Here is a 26562-nt window from a genome sequence, read left to right on the forward strand (position 1 = left end):
TCTTAGTCAAAACTATTACACTTCATTTCAATTACGGTTTATTTCTCATTTACAATATGTTCAAACAGCAGTAAGGTGACGTTGAAGGTTCTTCAGTCTTTCATAATTTACAGATTTTATAAGAATAACATAAAATCATTTCTTTTTCATAGCCTGCAGATTCGGCGCAGAGACTTTGACTTTGCCTGGCATGTTCCTGGATAAATCTGTGTCCTAAAAAAGACATTAAATGGGGAAAAAATATATAGAGACATTAGAGATTGATCACATCATGGTAATAATAATGATCCAGAACTGATGCAGTGCTTACTGCTACCATGTTTTCATTTATGATGCATCGTTGTAGTGCTGTTTTCAGTCAGACCTGTTGGTGCTCAATTTATCGAATTCAAAGGGTTGTCAGGATGAGTAGCCAATAAGAAATTCGTACACACACAAGTATAGCAGTAACGCTTTGCTCGCTGAGTAATCTGACTCGCTTAAGAAATCTCTATAGACTTGTAAGGTTTAAATGAGGCTTCAATTAAAACAAATAATGCATACAATACAATGTCTGCTAAGTTCAAAGTAAAATTGACAATTTCAATGAAATCCCTTTTCATATAATATTAAATGTACCGCGTACGTTGCGTACTGCCAACCCCCATCTAGTTTGATGAAACAACACCCTCACACTGAGTTTTAAGACAAATGCTTTCAAACTATACACTTTATGATAGCCACCATGCCCAACATTAAAGCAGGGTGAAGATGAGTGGGGGCAATATATACAGAGCTTGGAGACATTAACTTCATGCTCTGGCTATGAAACGTCATCGGATCCTTACCTTCACGCTACGCAATAAATCTTTCTCTCTGGAAGAAGTATCCTTTGAGTGCATGAAACTGTTCAAGGCTGTTTTAGCAGCTGTAAACGAACAGAATATCGATTATGAAACCTTCACAATACCTTCTTTCAAGGGTACATTTTAAAATGAGTAGCATAAGGACATCGTACCCTTTCCTTTCTTCTGGGTTCCAGGAGTGAGCTTCACTTTGTATCTGTGAGAAGAAATATTATAAACACATTGAAAAATCATGACAGCTAGACAGCGCAACAAAAATGTTACCATGGGCAAGGTATGCCTTCTTTTGAAACACACCGAAATGAACACAACTGCTTTGTAGGCTGTGCTAACAGGCACCCTAAACTAAAGAAGGTTATTTAAGTGACTCACTACCTACGTGTTGCTCTCTTCCTTAGTGCTAAGGATAACTTTCTGCACTGATCGTCGTTACTGCTTTTAGGTCTCGCCTGGCGTTGCAGCCCACATAGGCTGCTCGCTCTGCGAGGGCTTCTTGGAATCAATATACTTTTAGAAACAGTCTCGGCTCCGCGCATAATTTCTATTGGTGTGCGTCATTTTGCGTCACTAAATATTGTAAACGGTGTGTTCTGATTGTAAAGGAGGCTTTTTAGTCCATCCTGGTTACCACCCTGTCCTCTTTTTGCCCCGCCCACCTGGAGTGGATCTGTTAGGACGCCGCGAGACAAAATGTCTTCTAATTACTGGTGAGCACTTTCTTTTTTCATTGGCATAATGGCGTGGCAACAGCTTTATAGGTCTTGCCGAGGACTGCGCTAGATTATTTAATTATTTAGTCGCACGATTTGGAAGGTGTTTTGAAGCCCCTATTCGCGCATGTTTTTTTGGCAGGCACTGAAGCGCACGTTGGCCACGCAGATCGTGGCTCCCCAAGGCTCAGCGGCAGCCCGAACCTTTTCAATAACCAGCCTCGCAGAAGCTACTGAATGTGCACTGTCGGGATGTTGCCCATTTTAGCCATCCGTTTAATGTAACATTGTTCGCGACTGACGGTGCACCAGCCCTCAGGCACTCCAAGCTGTCAGAGCACTCCCAATCTCTCTGCTGGTCAGCCAGCCTCAGCTGAGGCTTTTTGGCAGGCACTTGATGACTTTCTATGCCCGCTGGGATTTTCGAGCCTTTACTTGCGTTGTTAGCCACTAAAGTGTTATATAATGTAATGATTGGGGTAGAGTTCACATTGTTGTTATTTATGCACTTTTTTTAGTCCTGTTGATGTTAAGCATCAAGTTTGAGTTCCCACTGATGTTATGCACAATGATTGAGCTACTGAGGTTATGCATGGGTTTGAGTTCCCACTGATGTTAAGCATATGGTTTGAGTTCCTGCAGATGTATCAGGTCTGAGTACCCACTGATGTTATGCACAAGGTGTGTGCTCTTCCTGATGTTCTTAATGCACAACCTTTGATCTCCTACTGATGTTATGCATGAGGTTTGACTTTCCAACTAGTTTGACTGGTAGATTAGTTATGTTTAAGTGTTGACTAGCGAAATGTAGACATAGCGTTTGACTAGACTTGTCACTGCAAGTGTCAGACTAGCTAAATTGAGCGTCTTTCCAGATTGATGTAGAATTAGAGCAGCTGTATCAGGTATTAGACCAGCTGGAACTAGTATAGACTAGATACGTTCTTGTGGTAGACTAGTTACACCCACTTCGTAACCAGCAACAACACTATTGTGTATTACCAGAGGGTTTCACACTTTCACATCCCCTTCCTTAAAATAATCATCTAGAACCTCAAAAAAACAAGACAGTTTCTCACAATTATCATGGAAAACTGTCAATATGGCGAGCAAATTAAGCATCATTAGCGTTTATTAGAACATTGCCTCTAAAAACGTACCCAAAAACCCGTATTTATGCTGTAGCGCTTTTCAGTTTGCCAAATAACATTCAATGAAAATGTCCTGCTGTTTTATAGTTGGTGTTCTGCGCATTGCCTAAAGTAGTGTTTGGTACATTGTATGACATGGCTGTGTTCTAGTCATTCTCCGGTGTTGTTCTTGGTCAATTGTATGATGTGGTTGAAAGAAAAATCTAAAGTAAAAAACATTGTAATTTACACCTCCAATAGCTCTAATGTTCACAAATGCAAGACTGTTGCTTGTTTTATACAGTGTGTATAGTATGTGTAATCTCATCTGCAGTCACAGCAGAGATACTTTAGGTTGTAGTTCACACTTTACAAGAGTGATAAATGAAAAGAATATGAAATAAATGTAAAAAAAACACTTATTCCAAACTCAATATCCAAAGCCATCCGTAGAAATGTGTGTTCTGAGATAGATGAAAAGAGGAAGATGGTAATCAAGTCCTTGTCCCTTGGGCGAAGCATGCACATTAGGGTACCTTCATAGTCGGTGCTACTTTGCGAGTGCAAAGGGCCGTTCGGAGTAAAGGTGACGTCATCATCATTTTGTAGTTCGAGCATAGCTTTCCCTTCAGCTGGGGAGAGAATACATGTTTCCATGCCTTGTCACTTAAACTCCAGTCCCTCTGAATCACCTATCTGTAGGAAATGTGTTACCTGCTTAGATCTTGTACCGCCTCTCTAAAATCTCTTTGCCAGTGTGAGGTAGCTGCCGCAAAATCCTGATACAGTGTAACAGAATTGTCACATAAAGGGATTGTTTGCAGCGGGTAGGCCTGTGACACGATTCTCTCTTTGAGGAGAAAGGCCAATAGTTGGATCACAATGTCTATTGGGTGGCCCTTGGTGCCTTCTCGTCTTCAGCCCACTCTAGGGGCACTTTCTATTCCTATATAGAGCTCAATAACTTACTTCAGAATACTTTGAAAGAGGTTTGTAACACAAACGGACATATTTTCGTCTTCCGACTCATCCTTCATTGTTTCTGATATAAATGTCAGGCAAATGGAGGTTGTGGCAAGTGGATCCACCTCTAATGAGGTACATAGCTGTCTGTCTGCTGACTCCAGACTGTGATCAAAGTTCTGCAGATCACATTTAATCACTGTAATGTCTTTACTTATCTCTGTTCTAATTTTGCCAAATTGTCCACTAGTGATTCGAGGTCTAGATTTAAATCTGCAAGACAGGCCTTGAGGTCCTCTTTAGTGAGAGTTCCTGTCTCTTTAGCTGTCAATGAATCTGCTTCCACTTGAGGGGGGAGGAAGTGTTTTGATTGTGGGGCATTAATATGTGTATCACTCTCTGTTATGGTTTATTGTGTCCAAGCAGGATAGAATCAGGTTCCCTACACGAGTGCATATGTGTGCTGGTCGAGAGCTATTCATTCACTGTCTGTCTATTCAATTCACAATTAGTCTTCTCTAATTCCCTTCATGGGTTTAATAATTTGGTTGCTGTGGATCCTAGGTCTCTTCTGGTTAGATGCTTGTCTTGGTCTGGCCTGCTGTGTGTGATTATTCCATTGATATTTTTGTGTTGCACTACACGTCATCACCTGCCTGTATTTTGTGTGAACAGTGCCCCCCCCCCCACCTACTCCCCATGGTAGATCCTCGGCAGCTTGTCACTGACATCTAGCTATGTGGGAAGCAATCCAGCCTAGCTTGGAGGTCCCTCGCCTAAGGTGCTGCATTGCGAACCAGCTCATACCACTATAATCCTTGGGCCAGTGAAATAAATGCCACAATTACAATCAACATAGGCTCTTGCTACTTGTGATTATTTTGCACAAAAATGCTTTGTGTTTAAAAATATCTTTGTGAAATTCGCACATTGTACTGCTAAAACTGAAGATGCTTGGGTGGGCATAAGATGGGGCTCTGTTATTGCATTTTGCACTTTACTGGCCGTGTTTAGCCAGCAGGCATTATTAGGCATCAACAGGTGCCATTTTGGCTTGGGCTCTATCTCTTTTAATGAGGGTCAGTGCTCAGACGTGCGCAGAGTGCATGCCGTCGCCAAGCCCATTCGGAAACAACCCTTCGGAAACATAAATTTGAGATCTTCGTTTGTTTGGAGAATAACCAGCTGGATGTTTTATCCCTTATAGAAGTCTGGATAAAAGGGAATTGCCTGCCTGACATTGCAGTTTCAATCCCTCATGAATTCTCCATTGCAAAACGTGATTAAGTTGATAAGGTAGGTGGGGGGTTGCAGTGATATTTAAAAATTATCTTAAAGCAAACTCCACCCCCATTACAATTGCAAATTTCAAGAATCAGTTTCTCTTTTATGATTGAACTTTCCCAAACGTACAAGTTTTGTAGGTTGCTCGTCTATCGCCCCCTTGGGATAGCCACCGAGTTCTTACAGGCACTGCCCAACGTCTTAGCCTGACAAAAGTTACCGAAAGCTAATTTCACGCTGTTGGGTGGCTTAAATATGCTTTTAAACTTATCTACAAAAAAAATTAAAAAAGTTTCAGCACGTCATTAGCAAAGCCCAGATGGACAACTTCTCGGAAAGAATCAATAACTCCTCTACGTTCCAGAAGGAACTCTATAAAATTGTCAATTCCTTTTTTTAAACCTGCTATCTCAGGCACAGGCCCTCCTCCCTCTGAGGTCCATTTTGAATTATTAGCCAATTATTTTCTAGGGAGGGCAAGGCTTATTTATGATATGCTTGCTGGGGCCTTAGATTACAAGAATTAGACCAACAAGAAGGTCTATGCCGACAGTGTTACGGTTGAACTTTTAAAATTCCCACAGGTTAGCAAGGAGGAAATCCTAACCATAGCAAAGACTGTAAAATCAGGCTCCCCATTGGATCCTGCACCCCTAGATATCCTTTTGAAAGGGGGGATGCCATTCTTTCAGTACTCACAGAGATATATAATTTATCTTTGGATAGAAGCAGTGTATCAGACGCACAGAAGCATGCAATCATTAGACATCTACTTAAGAAACCTTCTGTATACCTAGAGTCAGTTGAAAGCTACAGTCCTATCTCCCTCCTGCCCGAAGTTAGCAAAACTCTGGAAAAGGAGATAAATAGCCATCTGTCAGCGCTCCTGGTGGCTATGGTGGAGTTTAAAAAGGTCCTTGACCAAGGAGGTTCAGCTGATCTCGACACGAGTGCAGCATTTGACATGGTCTCCTATTCTACCTTACTGTGTAGATTGGAAGAGGCAGGGATCACATGTAGTGCACCAAAATGTCTCTCATCATTTCTAAATAACAAAAGCTTTCAAGTCGACGAGGGGCCTTTTCTTTCCTCCACCCACCACCTGAAGTGCGGTGTACCCTCTCAGAGCCCTACGCTTTCCAGTCTGTATGTTCACCCACTGTCAGACCTCATCTGCTCCTTAGGTTTGCTATGGTGTCTTATGTGGATGACCCACAGATTATTGTCTCCCTCATGCCCAACACAGGACTCATTTCACGGCAACTTAACACCTGCTAAAAGCAAGTCACTGACTGGATGGCCGCCGGCTGTTTTAAGTAAAATGGTGAAAAAACTGAGGTTTTGGTGGTTGGCAACAATCCATTGTTTTGGAACCAACTAAGCTGGCCCACCCCCATAGGAAACCATCCGTCCTCAAAGCCAGATGTGAAAAGCCAGGGAGTCACACTGGACAGGAAGCTCACTATGGCAGCTCAAGCGAAGAAGCTGGCATCCAGCAGCTTTGTCCTACTAAAAACCCTCAGGAAGGCACCTAGTAGCTACCAGTTGCTGTCTGGAGAACAGTGGTTCATGGTCCAACACTAACCCACCTTGACCACGGGAAATCTCTGTACCTGGGCAGTCCTCTCGCTTACAAAAAAAACCTTCAGGTTATAAAGAATGCATTGCACAAATCCTCTTGCGTATTCCCAAATACGAAAGAGCCTACCCGGCACTTGCCGCTCTACATTGGCTGCCCATAATCAAGATGATTAAATTCAACGTGCTCTGCATGGTTCATTATGTGAGGCACAAGTTAGAGCCTTGCATCCTTCATCACCATGACCATCACCATCCCATATTGTACCAAAAGAGCTTATATTTAGTCGCCCTAGTCTTCTCTCTATTCCAAGTTTACAAAAAGCCAGATGTGGTGGGCATCCCTTGGCATACCTTGCCCTTAAACTGTGGAACACTTAACCCCTAACCATAGCCAAATAATCCATTACACATCACATCCTTACCTGTATATGTACAGGACACACAACACGTTCTCTCTATTACTGAAGGGATTTATTAGTAAAAGGATTTTCTTCTAGTTACTATGGATGTCAATCGTGTATACACATGCAATAAATATGAACAAGGAGTGGAAGTATGCAAGTATTTCATGTGAGCTAGACCATTATCCCTCATATTACATACAGAAATGGTTTTAGACATCACACATCCTGTCTTAACAACAACTCTTTAATCTTCACTAATGAATTTTACAGACATAAAGAAGGCAGAGCAATGGGCACCTGCTTTACTCCCAGCTATGCAAACCTATTCGCTGGCTGGTGGGAGGAGCAGCTGGCCCACAATATAGCTGGCTCGGATAAACACATTGTACTTTGGCTAAGATATATAAACAATATTTTCATCATTTGGAGAAGGAATCAACAGTCCGCTCAGCTATTCATTGATGGGGTGAATGACAATAATTACAGTTTGAAATTTTCAGCCAAGATTAGTAATAACACCATTGGGTTCCAAGACGTACCGATCAGCCTTTGTGGTGATACTTTGGTAAAAGACTATTTAGGAAAGGTACAACAGGAAGTACCTTGCTCCTTGCATCAAGTGCCGATCACCAGAGTCTTATATATAGCATTCCCTATGGGGAATTAATTAGGGCTTAAAGAATCTGCAGCACCAAGCCTAATTTTTATGTAGAATGAAAGGAGATGGTCTAAAGATTTAAAGAAAGAGTCTTTGGCTATAGGATCGTTAAAAACGAGATTTAGAAGGTACAGCGAACTGAGGGGGATGATGTACTTAGAAATGAGGAAAAACCAAGGAGCGGGACGAAAATGTAAGATCTATTACAACATTCTTGAATCGTGCAAAGCAAGTTAAGGTCATCCCAACTAAACACAGGTATGAGCTTAATACAGATAACATACAGACCAAATATGTAGGAGAACATCCTAAAATTACTCTCCTTAAGAGCAAATCCTTGAAGGACACCATATGTTACAACCTTATTCAAGGCAAGTAAACAATTAGCAGTGTGGGAACCATAAAGAGATTCTTCAGATGTTCTATTTGGGAAGCATGTAGAAATAGGTTCAGTTGGATGTGCATGTTCATTGGTCATTTCCACTAGACAGATCAACCACCAACAGAATCTCATGTAAAGCGGGCATCAAAGTTGTGTAAATATTGGAACTCGCTCCCAGTGGAGCAGCAGGCCATAGAATAATGAATGCAAGTAAAGATCAGCACAAGGTAGTAAGCACTATATACATACAATTACAATTACAAGGAACCACTGCCATAGAAAGGGCAACATTGGCCAGGATCTGAAAACATTTCTCTGGCTAATACCTGGTCCTTGAGGAGGAAAGTGACGAGCATCAATCTACATTCCAGTAGGGAAAGCATATGCCAGAGGTCAGAACAGAACTAAGCCCTGACAAAGCGAAATTGACCAAAGAGCGAGCTGTTCCAGTCGTATACAAGCAGTACTTATTGGATGCTACACTGCTGGTCCCGACTGTGTTGTTCGATTGAGAAAAAAAGGACTCCAAGTTTGAATGAATTTGACTTTAAAGGTAGCTGTAGACTAGGACCAATAATGGTATGTTAGGCAACCAACCAAATCTACAAGGACCGCGATCTAAAGCAGCTTCAGGAAACTGCTTTAAGTCCTCACTTTCGGCGGTACGTTGACTTTTGCATGACTATTTTTTTAGGGCAAAGACAGAATCTGTTGGTAATTGTTTTGAAGGATGTCCCCCTAAGATGATTGTTCGCCAGCAGAGACTGTCGGTCCTGTTAGGATTATAAAATCTAGAGCTGTATCTCATCCATGTTAACAGCTGGTTCATGCCTTCCTGTGGATTTGAGCTCTGATCATTGCTTTGGAGCTACACTCTTCTGATCGCCAGATGAATGCCATTTAGTGCCCATAAAGTGCTACAGTACCTAATGAGTGTTACCTCCTACCCAAACAGCTTTTTAGCCAATATATTTGGAAATGTGGTCAAAATCAAACGTTACCATATATTTGAAACATTTATTTGGAGAGAGAACATCACTCCCCACGACCACATTATTCTGTCTCTCCAAGCGCCTGAAAATAATGGGATTATCAGTTGGGTACATTAAGGTGGCCTAATCCGTGCATCAATGCTTGTCTGCACTTTCGGCATCCCAGTCAGGAAAACCTCTCTCATGGTGAATGGTCTAGAGGCCAAGGGGAAGGAATCATCACCTGACATTCCCACCCATAGAACAACATGGGAGCCTGGGCCACCTTTAAAGCCACACTAAACACTAACTCTGGGGAAGACCGACTTTGGTGGAACTTGGGGAGGGGAGTCAAACTTTTTTTTTTCTTCCTTCTTCATTTTATCAAAACGTATTTTAAACCTTTGTTACAAATAATAGTTTTAAATTATTGTTCTAGCTGTAATATGATGAGCACTTTTTACTGTAATGATTTTAATTAATTGTACAGTTAATAAAAACACAAGTAAGGGGCTAAACTTCCAAGTTGAATCTGGATCTTATGACGCTTGTTTAGAAATACTCAAATCTGCTTTGTTTCAGAAAGACTTTTCTGAAGAAAGTGAAAGAGTACACCCTTTGTGGTTTTTCCACACAAAATAAAGCAATATGTTGATATATTAGGCATAGATCTGTGGAGATTATCAACTTACTTATAATTTGTCATGGCTGTGTAGGGTGCACATACTGGTACAGAAAAAAGGAGCAAATCCTCTGCATGTGGCTGTCCCGTTAGGGAGTCTAGGAGATTCTCTACGTCCTGCACAAATACAAGAAACATCGGCATAAATATATCCTTAGCCATTATAGCAGCACAAGGCTTGATAATGTTGCAATCAGCGCCAAGAAAAGGTGTCAATCATTACAGTAAAGCAAAGTTAGGTACAGTTGCCACACAAACCAATGGTAGGGTAGCACCAACTACTTAACAACAAACAGTTTCGTAATTTAGCCCTGGTGCCAACAACAAGCTGACCTTTTTTTACCCTGAGATGGTCATCATAGCAGTATTCATAATTTGTGGCTTTCTTTTGGCAACTTTTGCAAAAAAATGCTAAGATATAGTTGAAATTGTTGCTTTCTTTTCTGATATTATTCTTTGAAAAGGGTGCCCCTATATTTGGTGTTTTCTGTGATTTTCACAAGAATGATTTGTTAAAACGTGTTCTACCAGATACAAATTACCATATAATTCAGTACTCAATTTCGTCAATAAATTATTAACATTGGTTAAGCATTATTAAGCTATGCCATGAAAACGATCAATGTAACAAAATACAATGTACTTGTTCTAAACGTAGAATACATTTGTCTTACAATACGGTTCAATTCAGCAACAATAATACAATTACACTTTTTCCAATTTGTCTCATAAACTAGATGAATTTCTATTTTTCATAAACAAACCACTTTTAGGTCCGCGAACAACTGCACTTTTTTCAGCTTATGCCTTGCAGGGCACATATAACTCACTGAGCCATTTTACCAGCACTGTAACTTCTGTATTGCAGCTAAAACAATGATCTTAGCAATAGGAGCACAAGCCAGCTTTGCTATTTATTTCAAAATAGGAGCTGCAAAATAGGTGCTGGTGACCTGGATATTAGGCTCGCGAGATTTCCAACCTATAAGGAAAAACTGCTAATAGATCTCACCTGCTAGTGCAATGACCATTTGAGTCATATTACTTGTATTGTGTCCCCGCACTTGCTGGATGGACACAGATCTCTATACCAGGCGCTTCAGTCCGTTTGTGATCCATCAGGTAACGCAGAGCAGCTTCACTCACGCATTTTTAATTGTTGGGCATTTTTTTGGGCGTAGTTGTTAAAACAATGCATTGATTGTCTTATAGATGAACAATGCTTCTCCAGACATGGTCCTCATTACTCAGCAGGATATGAAGCCCCTGTCTGCCGCCACCCCACAATCCTGATTTATGGGTTCAGTATATTTGTAAATAAATTCTAGCACTATCCGTTTTTGAATTGTTAGAAGGTTCCTGACAGGGCCGGCTCTAGGCTCATGGTGGCCCTGGGCAAGGAGCGTAGGTAGGGGGCCCGGAAGAGGTGGTCCGGGCGGGGCGGAGCGCGCAGGCCAGTAAAGAGGGGAGGGGGTCAGGGTGTTTAGTAGTGGAATAGAGCCGGAGGCCGCCAAATCCCTGCCAGAGGCCACCACGCAAATATGTATCCATCCTCAGAGGATTAATATATTAAGGATATATATTGGCGTGGTGGCCCCTGGGGTTTGGTGGCCCTGTGCAGGTGCACAGCTTGCACATGCCTAGAGCCGGCCCTGTTCCTGAAACCACTTGCACCATGAGTGCAATAGAACACAGCTGCAAACACTCATCAGTCACAGACATATGATAAATATACACAGCCAAAGAGATGTACTCTTCATCACAAAACAATACTTATATCTGGTACAGACATACCTAACAACATTTTATTTAAAAGGATAAGAGGAACATACCTCATTTCCTTGCTGCTCTTGCTCCTGTTCTTCCTGCAAAATAAAATAAACAATAAGCATTGAGCTGGGACCACGTTTTTGATCACATCTTTTAAGAAACAAGATCTGTACCTTACAAGATTGATTTCTAAGTACAGTAACTCAGAGTAATTGGTTTTTAAAAGTAGTTACCCTGGATTAGAGGTCCCAGGAATTGGTCCTTAAAAGAGTCTGAACTATCTGACAACTTTTAAAAAACATGCAAGCATTACCGAAATCTAAGTGGAGGTATGGTAATTTCTTGCGGCAGACACTCTTAGTAATGTCTGGAAACAGTTTCTTTAACACATCAATGTCCTGGGACGAGCAATAGCTCACCTAGTTTCAAGAGCTGCAGATTCACTGCAGTAGATGTGGTGGAAAAGGTGTCATTGATGGGTTCGCTTGAGGCCAGGCTGCCCAGAAACACTAGCAGTGAAAACGAGATAATGCATCAGTAGCCTTGTTCTTGGAACCCTCTATATGCCTTGCCCTGCACTCCATGTTACTATAGAAGCATGCACTGACCAGCTCCCTCAATTGACACATCACCAAAGAGTAGTGGGCCAAATGGAAATTGATAGCCTTTACCACAGTCATGTTGTCAGACCGTAGTAGGATCCTCTTATTAAACAAGATGCAGGACCACTGATGAAAAGCAACAACTATGCGGATCAGCTCTAAGACTGTGATGTTCATTTTGCCCTTTCTCTTCCGCCAAAAACACTGGGCCACTAATGTATACACCATTACTTCCCCACAATCACCCCAAAACATTCTGTGCCTGAGGCATCCATAAATAAACACATCTCGGGCCCAAGGAGATCACCATATTATGGCATTAATGAATTACTCCAAGAATTGAGACCACATCTAGAGGTCCTCTCTCATACCTTTACTAATCCTCACAAAGTGATGCCTTTTGGTTACCTGGGAGGACCCCTGTGCAAACAGTCTAGCAAATACCCTACCTGTAGGGATGACTCTGGCTGCGTAGTTTGACTTTCCTAGCAGGTTTGGGAATGCCCTTAGTGCTGCCCAAGTGCAGACAAGCAGATCTTATAGAGTCTCAACCAGAAAAAGCATTACCGAAGATAAGTAACATGTTCTTCTGATATAGCCTTTTAACCGCAGATTCCTCACTTTAGAATATATACCAAAGCAATACCTCTTAGGAGGTGGGTCTGCGAACTGGCTTAAACCAGAAACTCCTGGAGGACTGCATGGGCAAAAGGCCCATCTCGACAGACCTGACTGTCCAGGCAGTAGTCTTTCATGAATGTGTAGAGTGCCGCCCACAAAGCAGCCTTTCAGATGTTGAGGACAAACACGCCGTGTAATAACGCAGTAGGAGCCACCTTTGTTCTGGTGGAAGGATTCCGCAAGACTATAGGAGGTTGCCAGTGCAGAGAAGATTTTGATGTAAAGTACAATCCATTGAGAGATGGTCCATTTCTTCACCCCCTTGCCTTTTTTTGTTTCAGCGTACCCACTGAAGAGCTGATCATCCACCTGGTGGTCTTTGGAGCGATCAATGTAAAAGGAAAGGGCTATTTTTGGATCCAAACAATGGAGTCTCTTCTCTTCCTTGAAAGGATAAGGCAGAGCAAAACATTTTGGCAATGTGATGTTTTGGCAGACATGGAAGGAGGTCAACATCTTTGGGTGGAAGGAGGCACGAGTCCCAAGAACCAGTTTAACTGGGTAGACGCTTGTGTACAGGAGGTTAACACAAAGAGCTTGAATCTCGCACACCCTCCTGCTGATGTAACAGACCATAAGAAGACTGTCTTAAGTCTCAGAAGTCTCCAAGGACAACTGTTAGTCCTCAGCAAAACGTGTCACAACGGGTGACTTAAACAGAAAGGGCTGATCTGGCAACTACAAAACAGTCAAAATGGCATACAGGCAAACTTTAACAGTACCTAGGGCAAAGCCCTGCCAGGCCAAAGACAACACAAACAGCAGGATCCTCGACAGAGAGTCAGAAAGTGGGTTAACTTGTTGTGGGGAACACAAAGTCATAAACTTGTCCCAATGACAGGCATATATGGTCTTTGTTGAGGGATGCCTGGCTGCCAGAATAACATTGCATATTTAAGAAGGAAGATTAAAACTCAACTGTCACCGCTCAATCTCCAAGCATGAAGGTGGAACGTGTCCAGGTTGAGGTACAAGACCCTGCCCTGTTGCTGTGACAGGACATCCCCCATGATCAGGCAGCCCGATTGGAGGACTAATATCCATGCCCAGTAGTTTGGGATACCACACTCTCCATGTCCAGTTCGGAGCAAATAGGATAACTTGGGCCTGGTCGGTTCTGATCTTCTTGAGAACTTGGGGCAGGAGTGGTATCAGGGGCAAGGAGTACATGAGTCCGTAGTTCCTTTCTAAATGGAACACATTTCCAAGTAAAAGCTGCCTTAGAAACTTCAGTGAGCAAAATTGCTGACATGGTGTGTTCTTGTGAGCGGGGAACAGATCGAGCCAAGGTTCTACCCTTTCCTGGAAGGGGCTTTGCCCCACCTCTGGAAGCACATGCCATTGATGGCTGCGTTCATCTGCCTGTCGTTCAGTAACCCCCCTGTTGTTGTACAACCAGGAAGATGTCCTAACTCTTCAGTCACGTCCAGAAGCGCAGGTCTTCCTAGGACAGGGTAAATGACCCCACTCCACCTTGTTTGTTGCAATGCTACATGCCGGTGGTGTTGTCCATGGACATCTGCACTGGCCTTCCTTTGATAGATGGTAGGAAGGAAGGTTTTCAACGCCAAGCAGATGGCTTCAAGCTCCACATATTTGATATGGAGTCAAGCTTCTGCCGGAGACCAGAGTGCTTTGATCTCCAGCTCTCCCAGATGACCAGTGGCCATCCCATCCCAGCCCAGAAGTGATGTATAGATCACCACCATCAGCTCTGGGTGAGGAAGAGGGAGGGTCTGCAACTGAGACAATTGCTGCTCATTAACCACTACTGAAGGTCATTTACAGTCTCCTTTGAAATCTGGACCACGTCGGAGAGATCCTCCTGGTGCTGTGCCAAATGAGACTTCGGATCCCACTGCAGGGGCCGCATGTGCCACCTGGTGTGTTTCACCAGCAGGATACAGGGGGCCATCAGACCCAGTAGCGTCAGAGTCAGTCTCACTGAGATCGGAGACTGAAAGATTGGGATCATAGCCCGAATGTCACGGACTCTGAGTTATGGAGGATAAGCGAGGAACTGTACCATGTCCAGAATGGCACTGAACAAAGGGAGCGTTTGAGCAGGAGTCAGGTGTGACTTCGGTATGTTCATAGTGAACCCCAGTGAGTGCAGGAATTTCGTGGTAGCCTGGAGGTAGTTGATGACTGTCTTGGGAGAGCCTGTCTTCAGCAGCCAGCCACTGAGTTAGAGAAAGACAGAGAACCCTGACCTCCGATAATGAGCTACAACCACTGCCAACACTTTCATGAAAAACTGAGGGGCACTGAATAGGCCAAAGAGGAGCACAGTGAACTGGAAGTGCTCCTGGCCCACAATACAACGCAAGTCACATCTGTGGGCCTGAAGGACGGGAATGTGGAAATACACGTCCTGTAGGTCCTAATCTACCATCCAGTCTCCAGGATTCAGGGCAGACAGGACCTGGGACAGAGTGTGCATTTTGAAGACAGTGAGAGTGCGAAGATCTAGGAGAGTGCAGAGGCTTCCATCCTTGTTTGACCCCAGAAAGTAGCGGGACTAGCAACCATGACCTACTTCTGGTGCAGGTATCCTTTAATGCCTCATTTGGCCAGAAGAGCCTACACTTTCTGACATAGCAAGAAGAGGTGGTTCTCCATCAACAAATCTGAAACAGGTGGCAGGGTTTCTAGAGATGGAGGGCAAATAACAATTTGAAACACTCGCCTGTGAAGTTATAGCTCATCATTGAGGTAGATGGTGCCTAATCCTGCAGCAAAAGAGAAGTGTTGAGTTGAGGGCATTCTAAAGAAACTTACAGGCTGTAGCAGCAGGTGTGACAGGGAATTGGAGGATAAGCTGGCTTTGAGTTACACTTTCTCTGTGGGAGCGGTGTCCACGGCTATGAAAAGGCTGGGAAGCCTGTTGACCATGGCGGTATGGCTGATATTACTGATGCAGCAAAGAACCTCTACCTGAGCCATGGAAGGGACATAAGAATGAGTGGGGGTGGTGCGGACCAGGGAGGATCCCAACAAAGTGGTGATGACCCAATTTGCTTTAAAGTGCTCAAGCACTGCATCAGCCTTATCAGCAAACAAAGGAGATCCATGAAAGGGCTAGTCTATCGTTGATTAGATGTCCCCCAAGAAGCCAGTTGATCTCAGTCACATGTGGCGGTAAAGTACCACTTTAGAGGCGACGGCCCTGCCCTAAGAGTCAGTTATGTCCAACCCACATGGATGGTGAATTTTACTGCATCTCGGCCATTACGAATGGCACGGTTCAGTATGGCTCAGGCCTCCTCCTAGACCATGTGCAGCACTTGTCTAACCGTGTTTCGCAACATGTGGGTGTATCGGCCTAAGAGGTATGCAGTGTTCACCGATCACAATGCTAGGCTGGTGGTAGAGAAAATTCTCTTTCTGAAGGTGTCTAGAACTTCGTTTCCCTGTCCAGAGGGGTGGTAGAGAACATGCTGGGATAGATTTTGGTGGCTGAGGCCTACACCATCAGGATCTCAGGGTCCAGAGAATAACCCCGATTGAAGTGCCTCTGTCAACACGTTGGTCTTGACCTGAATGGAGTGGAGCTGCAGTTAGAGGACCTCTGCTGGTCTCCTTACCAACATGGAGAAGGATGAGCCTTCCTCTGTAGTAGTTCCCAGAGAGACCAGGCCAGAATCTGGAGACTTATCTAATCCACTAGCATCTTCCAGCTCCTCATATAAGTAGTCCTCTTTGTAGGAGTGGGTCAGTTCATCACATGGATCAGAGAACTGGCAGCCGTCATCATCACCAACCCCAAAATTTTAATCTGTACTTGGTCCATCAAGTTGGAGTTGGCCTAAAGGCTAGGGTGGTCGACCTCGAATCTGGGGAACCGAGTTCGAGTCTCGGCAATGACGCTGAACATCCTGTGATTCTGGGCAAATCACTTAATCCCTCCGTGCCTAATAAAAATGAATGTGTCCTCATGTAACGCAACTGGTGCTAAGTAAAGTGCTCTGATACCGATAACGGGTCAAGTTTGCGCTATTTAAAACTCCATACAAAAAACAAAAGGGACAAAGGCAGCGGGTTCGAACCAGATGGTTGACAGAATCTGGTCAGCGTTGGAGTTGACACTGAACGGCGCGCCTCGGAGTGGAACAGAAGCATTGGCTCTGCATTTTCTGGTGGCACCAGCATTGTTGGGAGTGGCATCGAAAGGACATGCTCAGACGTAGGTCTCTGCCTAGCTACCAGAGTAGGTCCGGGTCAGGCAGATACAGAGGGACCAGCAGGTGTCAGGCGCTGACTCGCCGGTGGTATCCCAGCTGGGGCACCTCTAAGCTCCACAAGGATCCGAAGGAGCACCAGAGGGAGTCGGTGGCCCAAAGATGAAGTGCATAGCTTAAAAGAACTCCCTAAGTTGGGCAGGGTCACTCCAGTTCCTGGAAATTCACAAAGGCATGGAGCGGACCTCACCTTAAGTTCCATGAGAGGATTGTGGGACCTAAAAGCAAGGGTGGGGGTGGGGAAGTACAAGAATGCTTTAACTTCTTTTTTTTTTGAGCTTCTTGGACTTGTCCAACTTTGGTGATGACAATTTCAAGTTGGAAGACGAATGATTCCAAGACCGGGCCTGAGATCTCGCACTGGATTCGGAGTGGAAACTACGCCATGCCTTTTTGTGCCGTTCCACTAGCAGCTTCAAGGCTCGCTACAAGATTACCTTTGGGTGCATCAAGTTAGCACAGGTCTGGAGTCATGGTTCAACTGCAGGCAGTAAAGACAAAATAATTGGGGGATCAGAAACAGACATCTCTTTATGAAATTCCCCAAAAGGTGTAAAACACACTGTAAGAGGACAGGTTGCTGTCAGAGATGTGCAATGGCGCATACCGATTTCATTAATTTGGCATGGAATTGCCCTGAGGTGCTGGCCTGTTGGGAGGTGGCGTTTGGGCATCTTGAACACATGGTTGAAGTTGAACTCCCACACACACCCTTGCTGGCCCTGCTGGGGTATGTACTCATGTTGAGCCTGGGGATAAGACGCTTCACCACAATTGCGATAGTGCTGGCTAAAAGTCAGGTGTCCCTGTCCTGGGGTGGCACAGTGACACCTCTGGCTGGGCCATGGCTCAGAGATATAATGTACTGTGACACGACTAGTGATGTATATGCATCGCTACTCCCGCCAGCCTCCTGCCCTGACAAAGGGTTTGCCAGCCACTCCGCTCCTATCTATTATCACATCAGAAACTCACTGACTGAAATGTATCAAATGATGCTATGATTGTTGGATTAGCCGACAGGTCCTATCGATCCGGAATGCCAAAATATTTCTGTTACATGAGCCTGTATTTCTGTTTTGTTGGTCATAATCACTGAACTATCGATGCTATGTGTGGTCAAATGTTTTTGTCATTACTCGTCATTGAGTGGTTCGAATAATCCACACTGCGATAACAGTGTAATTTCTTCTTTCCTTTGTATGATTTCTTGAAAAATGCAATAAAGACAAGTAAACATTTTTTTTTAAAAGGTGTAAAACCCAGAGGTTTGTTTGGTGACACTGGGAGCAACAGCCCAAAAAGAGTCAACAAAACAGTGGAAAAGGTAGCCCTTCCGATACGCACTGTTGCTGTGGAAAGAAATGAAATGATGTCAGCGCACCGGGTGATGTGTATATAGGCACTGCGAATGTCACTTCCAATGCGGACTACGTCAATGTGAATCCACCGACGCCATGTACCAGTGCGCAGAGGAATTGCTCAAGTTTTCCCGGATCTGGTTTGACGCCTGGGGAATATGCTAAGGTGAGGAATGAGTGGTTAGAAGTCTCTATCAGAAGGCAACAAAGTTAATCCTTACCCGGTAAACCTCTATGATTCAGGTGAAGGACTAGTCTGTCCACTTTGTGAGAAAGAGAGGCCAAAGGTAACACCTGGATCTAACTGAACTGCTGGAAGAGAGATCAGAGATTGAGATGGGAAATATGAACCCTCAACACCTGATGATTTAACCTTTATGAACAGGAGGAACCTTTGAGATAGAACTCCATTTTCAATATATAGACTTTAATAGTGAATACTTCCACAGAAGGAATTTGGATAAATAATTTCTTATCATAATGAATGCAATCATGTTCAGTTGGAAAATACTCTTTGAAAATTGGGTGAATCCTTACACGGAGGAATTTCGCTTTTCATGGGTTGATCAAGTGAAAATACTTTGAAATCTTGTATGCAGTCTGTCAAATCAAGCGCAAAGACTGGAGATATCTTCAATGTCGACATGTTATTAAAAAGGTTTGTCTGTCACCTGTATAATAGTGCATGCAGACACCCACATCCCCTCAGTGGCACCACATATAGGTCAAATAAGACAGAGGAGAGGATTGAGCAAAGTGGGACACTGCAAGGTATTTCAGACACTCCCACCGTATATTTTCCACTTGTCACTACTTGATGTCCACTGGTGAAAAAGAGGGAAAACCTTCTGATTTGAAGATATGGAAGTTTTCCTTGATATTATTCACAGACAAATGGTCTAGATAATAAATTGCTGGTTTGAGCAGCTTAATACTGGAGTATAGCTTATTGTTGCTGATGAAAATGAAAGAGTTCTTAGGTGTTTATAGCTATTGGTGGGGAACATCTCTCAATGAGTGGTCAGATGTAAATTTGTTTATGTTAGAACGTAGCCTGATGATAAAATAGAGGAGGAATTCCTCACATGTAATTTGTTGCATGACGATTCAGAATAACACCGTTGGCTTGATCTTTTTTGAAAGAATATTGTACTTAGGGGGCAATGAGTGTGATTGCCGTATAAATGATGTTATCAAAGTCTGGACAATCACTGATGTCCGCTGATAGGGCCAGTTGCTTTATTTTAAAAGTGACTAACTTACCCGTCGCGCATTGCTACGATCTCAGAAGAAAGGAAATTAAAGGAAATTCGTTATGATAATATTAAATTTACATTGTGTCATTATTATTGAAACTTATTCATTTTATTTTTGAAAACATTTCCAAGTGTGGCTAGAGCAGTGCGTCCTCGATTGGCTTCCAATCTTGATTCTGGTTGCTCTCCTGTTTCATTCAAGCGGGCTTGAGCAGTGAGTAATTGATCGTTTTCCAATCTTGATTCTCCTTGCTCTCCTGTTTCATTCGAGTGGGCTTGAGCAGTGCGTAATCGATCTGTTTCCAATCTTGATTCTCGTTGCTCGTTCGTTTGAGAATTACGGGCTTGAGCAGTTTGTATTCGAACAGTTTCTAATCTTGCTTCCTGTTGCACGTCTGTTTCTGAAGCTCGTAATGCCTTTTTCTTTTGTTTTTCTGATGTAGATTGACCAATCGATTTCTGTTTGGGGGTCATAACTGTCGACGATGCTCGCAAATTCGCTGTCTATTTCAGTATTCGAGAGATTAGGAGGGCCCTGGGGGTCCGATTTAAAAAATAATTTTACAGTAACCTTCGCGGGAGTGTACTCAACAACTTCCCAAAGGTTCATGGCGATCGGATGAATGGTGTAGTAATGCATAAAGGACAAACAGACAGACAGACATACTTTCGTTTTTATATATATAGATGAGGTCTTTAGGTGTGGAAGGTGATACTTTTTGACTGAGCAAATACAACGTTTAATGGCAAAGCTATTGTGTTTCAAGATTCAAGACGAAGCAACTCAGTGGAATCGACAAAGAAAGTTGTCTGACCAGCCAACTGAAATGATGGGAAAGCATTTGATTATGTTTGTGTAGGCAATCGAAAATGTGATTGAGAACTGGGGCTTTAGAGTGTACAGGATGTGAGGAATGCTGGTATAATTTGTGGAGTAATCCTAGGTTATCTAAGATGGCAGAAATTTGCTCTTGGCTTGGCCCTATCAAGATGGAAGCCAACTAAAATGTTATTTGTTTCAGACATTAGAAGGTTTGCGATAACATATTGTGAAAACTGTTCAGTAAAACTGGTAATGCTGGTTGGGTGTGTAGATCATCTGTAGGTAGCCAGTGTTTGTTGGGGACAGAGGGATGGCAATTATTGTAGCATTCAAAAGTGCCACAGATTTTAGTGGACGTAGATATGCATTTATGTAAGTTCTTTGTGAAAGAATGCTAGGTTTCCTATCATTACAGAAGTTTTAAAACCCATGCCTAACTATTTAGCCAATGGAGATTGAGACTGGACACTGAGCCGAAATCAACTAATGCAACAGATATCCAAATCATGGCCAGAAACGAGGTTGGAGATTTCAGTCTGATTAGAACTGGCATACTTTGAATTAGATATCATGCAAATTAGACATCAGCTGGGGCTTGGACCAGAAAGTGTGTATGTGTGAGTGCGTTTGACAAGGACATCAGTGTTAGCACATTCTTATTGAAAGCATATGGTCCAACAATAGGAGTGATGGATGATTATAATAGGAAAGAGAACTGGTTGTATTTAAATTGTTATGTTTGTAGGTGAGTTGATCAGTGAAAAGTGTCCTTGAAAGAGTTGATTGTTTGTTTTGTTTTGAATGACTCAAATTAGCAGGCTTACTACGTGTTGGAATCTATGAGAGTACATAAAATGGTGGCAATCCATTCAGCAAATCACTAGAGATAATTTTGTTTCCAGTTTGACTCCAGAAGGTCGTGGTGAGAACCAGGTGGTTTACTCAATCGGCTGCAGTGAGGAGAGAGGCAAAGGGAAGGGGAATACAGGAGGTAGTTTGGCAGAAAGTAGAGGACTAGGAGTAGATATATCAGTAGAAGTAGGTATAGTACTTAAGTAAATGATACAAAAGCAGTTAGTAGAAATAGTATGCAACGTAGAAGGAGTTGCAAAGTAGGATACCTGTAAGGCAGAAAGAGTAGGAGTATGAGAGTAAAAGGATTGTTGCTCCAGGAGCAAGTGTTAGAATATGTAGAAGAGTAGAACAAAAGAGTCGGTATAAGGGTAAGTGTAAGAGAAAGGCCAAGAGTAGAAGTACAAGTAATAGTAGTGGTAGTAGTAGTAGTGGGTGAAGAGCTTGGAATATTTGTAGGCATGAGGCCGGGAGTAGGGGTAGGAACTGCATTAGTGATTTTTTTTTGTTGAAATATGTTTTATTGTTGCATCAAAGTATACAGGTACAGTGTAAATGATCTGCTGACGTGGCCTCAACATTCAGCCACGAACAGCCAAGCGCGCAACGTTTTCTTGTTTTTATACAACTGGTGCAAAAATACATTTCCTTGAGTAATCAGTGTAGATCGTACAAACATGTCCGCAGGTCGGGATACAGTGAATCTGCATCGCCAATAGGGCGATGGATAACAGCAGATATGTAGGGTCCCGCCTCGAGAGCGTAGGATCGAGGTCTGTACTGTCCATACAGTGGTGGCACCTGAGAACGGGGGGGACAAAACTGTGGGAGAGAAGCGTGTGGGCGCTAGCAGGGTCCAAGTAGGGGGATACTGGCGACGGGCGTCGGGGGGGGGGGCCACGGAGTCAGTCGGTCTGCGCTCCGAGAGAGGGGGGGGGGGGCGGAAAGGAGTGGGGAGGGGGTGAACACCCCCCGTGTATGCGGGCGTCGAGGTGGGTGGCATGACATAGGAGAGTTTGATCAGGATGTAGGGGGTACCGGGAGACGGTCCCAGGAGGGTAGATACCATGTAGAGGCTACTGGTTCTCTCGGGCGGGAAGGGGGGGGGGGGGAGGAGTAGGCAGATCTTCTGCATGTGTGGACTGCCGGAAGCTGTGGAGGAGCATGGCCCATTCCATGAATATGGGAATTTTACGCGCACCCCTGGCTTCTTCCGCCGCCGCCCATTTACCGGCCACGCCCTTCCATGCCGCTGCAGAGGGACCCTCCGGGGAACGCCAGCGCATGGCTATACATCTGTTTGCCAACAGGAGTGCTAAGGACGTGAAGCGTCTGTGTACCGGGTCTCGCTTAGGAACATGAAAGATGCCTAGTGCGCTGGACTCCCAGGTGGCTAGTGTAGTGAGGCCTGTAAGTTCCGCTAGAGTGTCGTGCACCGCCCGCCAAAAGGGGTGAAGGTTAGGGCAACTCCAGAACATGTGCCGGAAATCTGCCGCAGGGGAGCAGCATCTGGGGCAGAGGAATGGTGTGGAGGGATAGAACTTCTGCAATCGCGCTGGGGTGAGGTATGCCCTGTGTAGGATATAGTATTGGATGTACTTGAAGCGGGCGTTCCTAGAGACGCGTTTTGGGGCCTCAAGTGCTTTAGTCCATTCAGAGTCGTGCAGTGCGCGACCTATGTCCTCCTCCCATGTAGCTCGCAAAGTCGTAAGGGGAGCGTGTGAGAGTTCCCGGATGGATTTATATAACCAGGTGATTAAGTGGCGTCCCACCCCCATATGTAGGATTGTATGTATTACTGGATGCGTGTCTGGCTTGCCAGTGCAGAGATTAAAATGGGGCCGGTATCCATCGAGTAGCTGTCTATATCTAAGGAATTGGCCTGGGGAGAGTCCGTATTCAGCGACCAGGCGGTCAAGCGATGTTAGCTGGCCTTCCTCGAAGAGCGATTCCAGGTCTGTGATGCCACAGAGTGACCATTCGGTGAACAGTGGAGCGGTGAAGTAGGAGTCCTGCCTGGGGCTGCCTATCAGTGGGAGTAGCGGGGAGTACGGAGGTCTACTGGGGGACAACCGGTGAATCCGCATCATGCACCGGCGCGCTATCGCCACTTGAAGGGGGTATGTGCGCCGCGGCTTGGTGCCCGGGAGGAGGAGACGGGTGAGTTCTGGGGTTGCGATTCTGTCGGTCGGAGTGACAGTCTCCTGAGGGTAGCGGTCCGCCGTCCAGTAAGATAGCCATTGGAGTTGTGCCGCGAGGAAGTATGCCTCGAAGGATGGAGCTCCGAGCCCTCCCTGCGTCGTGGGAAGTTGGAGGGTCTTCAGGGCGACCCTGTGTCGGCCCTCGCCCCAGATAAGGGTCCCTAGGAGGGAGTCGACATCGCGGAAGAAGGACCTGGGTGGTATAACCGGAAAATTTGTGAAGTGGTAAAGGAGTCGGGGAAGCATCACCATTTTAGCTAGGGCTATCCGTCCTATCGGGGCCAGCGGGAGTTTATTCCAGAAGGCGACAGTTGGGCGCAGACTAGCAAGCACTGCGCGGTGATTGCCCTCAAACATGGCTGCTGGAGAATGGTACAAGCGGACACCGAGGTACCGGGGAGCTTCCGCGGACCACGAGAGTTTATGTGGACCGAGCTCGACTTCTCGGGGGGTTAGGCTCGGGTGTAAGGGGTAGACTGTGGACTTGTCCCAGTTCACCTGTAGGCCCGAGGCGTCTGCAAAGTCCGCCAGCGTCGCCCCTATGGGGGCCAGGTCCATTTCGATGTCTCGGACGTATATGAGGAGATCGTCCGCGTACATGGACACGCAATGTGTGTCATCCGCGAGAGGGATGCCCCAATCCACACCCTCCAGGCGCAGCCGAACCGCCAGCGGTTCGACCGCCAGCGCGAATAAAAGAGGCGACAGGGGGCACCCCTGTCTTGTGCCTCGCCGAACTCCGAATGCCGGTGATATGCGTTTCCCGATACGAACCCGAGTGGTGAGATCGGTATACAAGAGGCGCATGTACGCCATGAGTGTCGGGCCGATGTTGAGTCGCCGCAGGACAGAAAAGAGATAGGGCCAGGTGAGGGTGTCGAACGCCTTTTCCAGGTCCATGATGAGGCAGGCGGCGCGAGGAAATCGGTCACGCACCTGATCCTGAACATGGAAGACGCGGCGGAGATTCTGGGAGGTGTTTCTTCCCGGCACGAAGCCGCATTGGTCGGGGTGGACCAAGGGGCGAATGATCTGCGCATACCGATCCGCTAGGATTTTCCCCAGGATCTTACAGTCGGCCGACAGGAGCGTGATGGGGCGATACGACCCCATGTGAAGCGGATCTCTGTGGGGTTTGGGAAAGGTGACGATCACAGACTCTCGCAGTGAATGGGGTAACCTACCTAGATGAAGAGACGCCCCGAACACCCGTGAGAGACGGGGGACTACTAGGGGGGAGAATGTCGAGTAGTGTTCTAGTGGGAAGCCGTCCAGCCCCGGCGCTTTATTGCGAGACATGGCCCGTATCGCCTGGGTGATGTCAGACGGGACAATCTTGGCGTCGAGGGAACGCTTGTCGACGTCCGATATTGTGGGTAAAGTCAGAGGGTCTAGAAAATTGTCTACAGAAGACGGGGAGCACTGGGTCGGGGTCCCGTACACTTGTGTATAATGACGATGGAACGCCAGAAGGATCTCGGCCTGTGAGCGCACCAGCACCCCGTCCGGGTTGATAATATCCGTGATGGGCTTGATTTCGGTGTCCTGCCTTGCCATCCAGGCTAGCAACGCCCCAGCTTTGTCCCTGTCCTTATGCACTCTGGAGGCGTAAGCCCTAAAATTGTACTTCCGGAGGTCAGCGCAGGCGGCCTGGTATTCCGTCTTAGCCTCGGCCGTGAGTACTGCGTGTTCCTCCGAGTCGTCAGGCCGTTTAGTGAGTGCGGCCAGAGCCTGCTCCGAGGTTAGGAGTGACCGCTCCAAGGTGCGGCGAACCCCCACCACCTGTTTGATGCATTCTCCCCTAGCTACCACCTTAAACGCGTCCCATTCCACTAGTACCGACGACGCCGTGTTCGCGTTATGTGTGAAGTAGTCCTGTATGCTGGTTTTGTGTGTGTCTCTGAATACTGGGTCGGTCAGGCAATCCCTAGGGAGGCACCAGGTGGGGACCGGTGGGTGGGGGGGGGCGCCAGGTTAGACGTATAATGTGAGCGTCATGATCCGAAAGGATCCGGCCCAGGTAGTCTGTAGACGTGATCTTAGGGAGAATTGGTGCGGAACAGAGGAAGCGGTCTAGGCGGACCCGGAGGTTGTGTGGGATCGAGTGGAAGGAGTATATGTGGGCCAGTGGGTGTAGGTGTCGCCATGCGTCAGTGAGCGCCCAATGTGTGACCCATGTCCTAAAGAGCTCTGCCTGCCGGGGGGCCGGGGAATGTGCGGGGGGGGATGTGAGCGGTCTAGGGTGGGGTCTAGTGTGCAGTTAAAGTCGCCACCCAGTACCCATGGGACTGTAGTGAACTGGGCCAGAACGCCCGTGAGGTGGTCCCAGAATTTATCTTGGTCTGTGTTAGGGGCGTAAATGCTGCCAAGGAGTATTCCCTGCCCGTCCAGTATTCCCTCTAGAAGCGCATACCTACCCTCTTTGTCTACCACCCGTCGGAGCACCCGGAAGGGAGTACCCGGCCTGACCCAGATTAACGCGCCGCGTGCAAACGCTGAGTATTGTGTGGCACAGAAGGTCCCTCGCCATTTAGACTGTAGGCGAGTGAGTTCGGTAGCGTTTATGTGTGTCTCCTGTAGAAGTGCAATATTGGCTGTCATGCGTCTAATGTAGGCGTAAACAGAATATCATTTGCTGGGTGTGTGTAGGCCCCGCACGTTCAATGTGAGGACATTAATGTCTGAGCGTGGGACTGCCATTCTTGGGGTGTCGTGGTAAGGATGAGGGCCCCCCTATAGTACCCGAGGGCCGCCAGCGTGTATGTGTCACGTGTATTCCTGCGCGCCAAGCTTCCACAATCGTAGGGGAGGGACTAAGGGGATTAACAACAAGTAGAACCTTGGGTGGGCAACCGTCCCAATACTGAGGATATATCACCGGAGGTGGCATATCCAAACTAGTGTCCCACTAGGGGAGAAATACAACAGGTAATTGCGGGGGTGGCAGCATGTGTCGCTGCTGGGCTTGTGCGCGGGTCGGGCTCTTGTAGGAGAAGAGTCCATCGCTCGGTAGCGCATACAATAATCAGGCAAAGCAGTCTAGGCTCCTAGACGTCGCGCAATACAGTGGGCAGCCATTAGAAGGATACAGTAATCGATAGTTCATTGTTCATGACCGGGTGTTAAGTTGGCCGGCCAGGGTAGCGTCCAGTGTAGGTGCTGCCA

General features: G+C 45.7%; 1 protein-coding gene across 1 annotated transcript in view; it reads right to left on the minus strand.

The window, feature by feature from the left end:
• Nucleotides 1-21: 21 nt before the first annotated feature.
• NEMF (nuclear export mediator factor) overlaps nt 22-26562 on the minus strand; it is a 486031-nt gene continuing 459490 nt past the window's right edge. The window contains exons 29-33 of the mRNA XM_086937289.1: nt 11443-11475; nt 9621-9727; nt 998-1041; nt 828-907; nt 22-213 (exon numbers count right to left, since the gene is read on the minus strand). Coding sequence (XP_086793415.1) covers nt 136-213; nt 828-907; nt 998-1041; nt 9621-9727; nt 11443-11475 — 342 coding nt within the window. The 3' untranslated portion in view covers nt 22-135. The remainder of the gene's footprint in view (nt 214-827; nt 908-997; nt 1042-9620; nt 9728-11442; nt 11476-26562) is intronic.

The sequence above is a fragment of the Lissotriton vulgaris genome, chromosome 9 (genome assembly GCF_964263255.1).
Source record: "Lissotriton vulgaris chromosome 9, aLisVul1.2, whole genome shotgun sequence".
In the NCBI taxonomy this organism is placed as follows: domain Eukaryota; kingdom Metazoa; phylum Chordata; class Amphibia; order Caudata; family Salamandridae; genus Lissotriton; species Lissotriton vulgaris.